The 6,281-nt window shown below is 36.4% G+C and overlaps 1 protein-coding gene across 1 annotated transcript in view; it reads right to left on the bottom strand.

Moving 5' to 3' along the window:
• Positions 1–488: 488 nt before the first annotated feature.
• Positions 489–6,281, bottom strand: part of LOC106877601 (ubiquitin carboxyl-terminal hydrolase 45) — a 77,352-nt gene continuing 71,559 nt past the window's right edge. The window contains exons 18-20 of the mRNA XM_052975651.1: positions 5,574–5,665; positions 4,698–4,784; positions 489–3,266 (exon numbers count right to left, since the gene is read on the bottom strand). Of these exons, the coding sequence (XP_052831611.1) occupies positions 2,901–3,266; positions 4,698–4,784; positions 5,574–5,665 (545 nt within the window). The 3' untranslated portion in view covers positions 489–2,900. The remainder of the gene's footprint in view (positions 3,267–4,697; positions 4,785–5,573; positions 5,666–6,281) is intronic.

Genomic DNA, 6,281 nt, shown 5'->3' with positions numbered 1-6,281 from the left:
AAGAGTAAAGATTGATGCCTTAAAAAAAAAAAATGGAATTTCTGACCATGCGTTTTCAGTTGTTCAATCAACTGAATTACCAGGTTCATTGAATTAACATATACATGGTTGAGTATTTCACAGATATGTGTACCCTTAATGTAATTCTCTAGCAGAACCAATGCAACATAGCTGGACTTATGAATCTTTTTGACAAACTTCTACGTAGTGTCTGCCCAGTTTCACTCACAAGGTATGGGCTGACCTGAAGTCTACAGAAAATAAATAACACTTGCCTAAGATTGAACACAAGACCTTGTGATTGCAAAGTGAACTGCTTAACCATGTAGCTATATTACACTTACAACATCTATCATCTACTTGTTTTAGTCAGTGGACTGTAGCCATGCTGGGGCACTGCCTTGAAGAATTTTTTATGAAATAAATTGACACCAGTACTTATTGGTCTCTTACATTGAACTGCTAAGTTAAACAGGATGTAAACACACCAATACCGGTTGTCAAGCAGTAGTAGGGGACAAACAGATATAAAGACACACATACACACAGATATATACATAACAGGCTTCTTTCAGTTTCTGTCTACCGAATCCCCTCACAAGGGTTTGGTTGGCCTGAGGCTGTATTCGGAGACATTTGCCCAAGGTGCCACACAGTGGAACTGAACCTGGAATTATGCCTTGGATAACAGAATCCAAGATAACCTTGAATTAAGAGGTCTCCTAACATGATCCCACATTAGGATTTAGGGAAGCAGTAGGGTAATATCCTAGTTCTGTCTAGAACTGGTTGAAGAAAGACTTTCTTTAATGCTGTTGGATATGCAACTTGTGTATGTCCATGTCCAAGTCTCCATAAGAGCACATCCCTAATGAGTGAAAAATCTCAAAAGATGCCCATAAGGGTCATATGGGATAAACAACAACAACGAATCATACAAACACTAGGGCCCCATGAGGGGACATTTTAGTCTAAATGTTAAACAACTCAATTCCTGCCGTGAGCATGTGGGGGTGGGGGACAGGTGTAGGGAGATGGGTTATAACAGGTTGGCTTGTTTCTTATAATACAAGGGTGGGGGTAGTTTATAAGTGATTCCTTAACCTGCTTGAAATAGCAACCAAATCTCAACCTTCAGTCTTAAATTTTTTAAATTTTGGCAATGTAGGTTGGGACTCACTACACCTGTGGAAAGACAGGATGGTCACAAGTGGAACACCTTTTAATGTTTGCTCAATCAGAGCTAACCTGGGGGACCTAAAACAACAACCTTTATTGTGTCACAATGGCACATTGTGACACAAGACATTGTTAGTACATGAAAGTACAACTGTCAGAGATCAGATGGAAAAGTAATTAATTTGAAAAGGGGGAGGGGAGAACAGTGTCTATCCCTGATTGGTGAGGTCAATGTGGTTGAATGGAGGGAGTTCATTGGGGGATGGGATGACTAGGAGGGAGGAGTTTAGTTTGCAGGGAGAGGGGAAAGTTTATTAAAAGGGAGTGAGGTAGAGGTGATAAACAGTCTTGTTTGGTCGGAAATTTAAGAAAATGCCAGAGGGTTTTAAAAAAAAAACGTCAGCAGGTCCCAACCAGAAATATCAAATATTATATTGGTACTTCCATGCCCACCCCAAACTAAACGAAAAAAAAAAAATGTACAAACTGTCTCGAACACACCTCTACCTCCACAAACACACTAAAAAGGATCTTAAATCACATATAAAAGTTAATTCTTTGCCTGTCTTGTGTATCCTATGTGATACACAAGACATATTTCCTTGGCCTGCATGAATCATATCTGATAAACATTCCCAATTTTTTTTAATCACCAGAACAACTTGGGATTTATGAAAGAAAAGCTTTATGTTACTCAGGACATATGAAACAAGATGAACTAAAAGTTTGGAGATAAGTTCAGGTGTTTAAGACAAACTTATGAATACATTTTGGACAGCCAAAGGGTTAAAGAATTTAATCATTTTAAAAAAACAAAATCTTTTCAATATTTCCAATAACCAAGTTATTTTACTAATGATGAAATCTCTTAAATTAACACCTTCCATTCAATTTTTGTTTTATAATCCTCAAATGATTTGAGATATAGAAGTAAGTTTGTCATCTCTTTAAAATGAAGTAGAAAAAATATTTAAACCTTTAGTCACCATTGATGTTCATCATTATTATTATTAGTAGTAGTAGTAGTATTAATATTAGTATTAGTGGTATCAATCATCATTCATTATTGTGAAAAATTTTGAAGATCTGAAAAATGTGTATGCCAAAAGATAAGACACTAACTGAAATTATTTTTAGGTATGAGGTGTGAGGGGTCAGTACTGTGGTGCATAGGAAGAGAGAGAGAGAGTGTGTGTGTGTGTGTGTGCGTGCGCGCAGTATGGGAGCAGAGTAATGAATTGAAGGGGTTCAAACTAAAGGCATGGAAAAAAAAAAAAAAAAACAGATGGCATGTATATAAATCTATATATATAACTAATTATATAAATTCCAGTTTCTGGAATAAACAATGGTTGTAACAAATTTATTCATTTTCTTTCCCTTTTTTTGTTTTCGTTTTTGTAAAGTTTTGTACAATTAACCTTAACATTTGTTTAGTTTTTGACAGGGAAAGAAGAGACAGCCTCTTTTGACAGAGACTTGGGAAATGTTTGTATTTACAAATATACTGGCAAGTAATATTCACATTCTCTCTCTTTCACATACACACATACACACCCTCACACACATACAAACCCTCACACACATATACACTGTCACACACAAACAAACACACATGAGTTTTGTTTGAAAAAAAAAAAGATAAAAAACAGATTTTTTTTTTGTTTACTTTTAATTATTTTCCTAATAGAAAAAAAAATTAGAAAACCGGGCAAAAATTGTCAATAAATCCTTTCATAGAAAAGGAGGTATGCTTGTGCTTTCTCCACAAGTGATTCTGGCACCTCTCGAACAAGGGTATCACTAATGTGGTACCATTTCCCAGTTGGTACCAAACTCTCGGGATCGACCTCTTCTTCTTCGGTCTCAGCAGAGATGTTGCTGTCACCTTTCAACAGTGACTCTCTGTACTGCATAATGTATTCCTTAGGATTCAACCTCTTCTGGGCCACAAAGTTATTTGCTTTGTTCAGGTTGTTCTTACAGACTTTAATGTAGGCAGTGTAATGACCTCCTGATAACCGGCCACTGTGTTCGACAATGCCATACAGAGAGTACAGCACTTTCTTCTGACCTGCCTTCACATACTGGAAATAAATAAAATAATAAAATTCTATTAAAGAATTACTTACAAAATATTTACTGAATATTAATTTCTTAAAATAAAATTAGGTACAAACATGGCAGTATGGTGAAGTTTGCTTCCTAACTACAAGGCTCTAGGTTCAGTCCTATTGCATGACACACTGGGGAAGCATCTTCTACTATAGCCCTGGGCTGATCAAAGCCTTGTGAGCGGCTTTAACAGACAGAAACTGAAAGAAGCCTATTGTGTATGTAACTTATATAGTACCTGTATAAACAGGGCTAATTTAGCTGCTGTAGATTGACAAAAATGATGAAGAACCTTATTCAATTTTTGTAGCTTATTGGATCCCCATCAGAGGTGTCTACATCAATTTGACCAATCCTAGAGAAACAAGTAGCCAATCTGTTTATATACTCGACAATTACAGTAGCTACAGGAAACTGGAATTACTAATTTATATACCGTCACTTTATTTAATATCAGGGGCCTGTCAATGTGCATCGCACTCCACATAGTATGAAGGTATCATATAGTATAACAAAACCTATATAGTAGATATATAAACAGGGCTAATTTTGCTATTTCTTTATAGATAAAGAATGATGAACAATTTTAATCGATTTTCATATATTATTGGACTCTCACCAGTAGTGCCAACATCAATTTGACTAATTGCAGAGAAACAAGCAGCTGATCTGTTTATATACTCGACATCTACAATAGCCACAGAAGTCTGAAGCTGTCAACATTTAATGTCTGTTTTACATGCTGGCATGGGTCGGATGATTTTAAAAGAATCTGGTGAGCTGCAGAGCTGTATTGTGCTCCAATGTCAGTTTTGGCATGATTTCTTCAACTGGCCACATTTCCTAACACCATGTGTGTGTGTGTGCCTGCATGTATTTTTGTGTCACCTTCTCTTGACATTGCATGATTGTTGTAAATGAATGTCATTCATTTCCACTATTCTGGGAAAATGTATCTGGCCATAGGGTAATATTACTTTATTCAGAAGCAGACAAAGGTTGGCAACAGGAAAGGCATCTGGCTGTAGAAAATATGCCTCAATAAAACTGTCCCACCATGCTAACATGGAAAAATGGACACACTAAATGATGGTGATGATGATGATGAAATGAGTGAAATAAAACTAAATTTGAAAAATATTAAAATTTCTGGAATTAGAAAATAATTGAAGTAATATTCAATTTTTTTTATAAATAATTTAAATCGAGTTAAATTTTTATGTATCAAAATTTAATTTAAAAGTATTTAAATAAAAATTTTAAAACCATTTAAAAAATATTTAAATAATTTTTAAATTTGAGAGAGAGTTAGTTTGTGAGTGTGAGTGTGAGTGAGTGAGTATGAAGTAAGTGGTAGAATGTAAACCCATGTTTAAACTGAGGAATGAGCCACTGCGGTTTACCTGACTCAATGAACTGCAGAATGGTGCAATATCCAGGAGAAATGGGAACTCTACATGACGGTTAACCTTGCGGGTACTGAAACCAATCTGGAAAACAAGACAAATACAGAACATTATCAACAATACAGAACATTATCAACAATACAGAACATTATCAACAATACAGAACATTATCAACAATACAGAACATTATCAACAATACAGAACATTGTCAACATCTTAAATAACAGATCGGTCAGGAACAGCAACAACAATAATTACAACATTTATTTTAGAACCAGTGGGTAGCCATGGTGAAAGTTAATTACTTATGTCAAACTGTATTGAAATGGATTAACTGAATAAAATATGCAAATTACTCTTAATCATTTAATAGTTGGCACTCCATCGGTTACGACGTCGAGGGTTCCAGTTGATCCGATCAACGGAACAGCCTGCTCGTGAAATTAATGTGCAAGTGGCTGAGCACTCCACAGACACGTGTACCCTTAACGTAGTTCTCGGGGATATTCAGCGTGACACAGTGTGACAAGGCTGACCCTTTGAATTACAGGCACAACAGAAACAGGAAGTAAGAGTGAGAGAAAGTTGTGGTGAAAGAGTACAGCAGGGTTCGCCACCATCCCCTGCCGGAGCCTCATGGAGCTTTAGGCGTTTTCGCTGAATAAACACTCACAACGCCTGGTCTGGGAATCGAAACCGCGATCCTACGACCGCGAGTTTGCTGCCCTAACCACTGGGCCATGCACCTTCACCAGCAAGATGAAATACACACACACACACAGTGAAGGAGAGGAATGTAAGATTGAATGGAGTGAAGACCAAAGCTGTGATGACAGTGCCACTGGGGCAGGAGGCATGACAAGACATGATTACCTGTTCAAATCTCTTCAGGTGAAGTGTCAGAATGGCTGGTGGTCTAAATATAAGGAACTGCTTACTGGCATTTGTATAAATAGCTTCCTTTTCTGGAGAGAGAGAGAGATAAATAAATGGTGAATGAAAGAGAGACAGATAGAGACAGTTGTTCTTACACAAAACTAAAAAATGGAAGTTGCTGGGAGGTGGATGTCGAAAAAAATGTTTTGTGTTGACGGCTGGTTTTGTTCTCTTCTGAAGGAAACAGATCTTTCATTTTGTGGTTTGTGATTTTTATGGAATGTTAATGAGTCTTCACTGGAACATAGAATATGGTTTTGACCACTGGAAAGGTTTTAAAAAGCCATTAATATTGCTTCACTGAGTAGATGGAAGCCAAAATATCTTTTATTAAATAGAAAACTTCTGGATAGGTCTCCTTGTTTAAGTTGGTGAATGCTGCCATTGGCCATATCCAGCCTTAACGTTCTACCTGTTTAATGTTCAAACCAACCAGATCTGGCCTCTTACACTTACCCTACAATGCCATTCTAAAAATAAACCGTCACATTGTTGCAATATGAAAGGTGTGAGATTAATGCATGATTAATTCAAAACAATGTGAATAAACAAACATTAGGTGCAAATATGCAGTTTATTCACCACACCCTGTATGTATGCATGTGTGTATGTGTATATTATATATATATATATATATATATATAT

This window comes from Octopus bimaculoides, chromosome 22 (genome assembly GCF_001194135.2).
Source record: "Octopus bimaculoides isolate UCB-OBI-ISO-001 chromosome 22, ASM119413v2, whole genome shotgun sequence".
Taxonomy (NCBI): Eukaryota; Metazoa; Mollusca; class Cephalopoda; order Octopoda; family Octopodidae; genus Octopus; species Octopus bimaculoides.
This window is presented reverse-complemented; position numbering and strand designations above follow the sequence as displayed.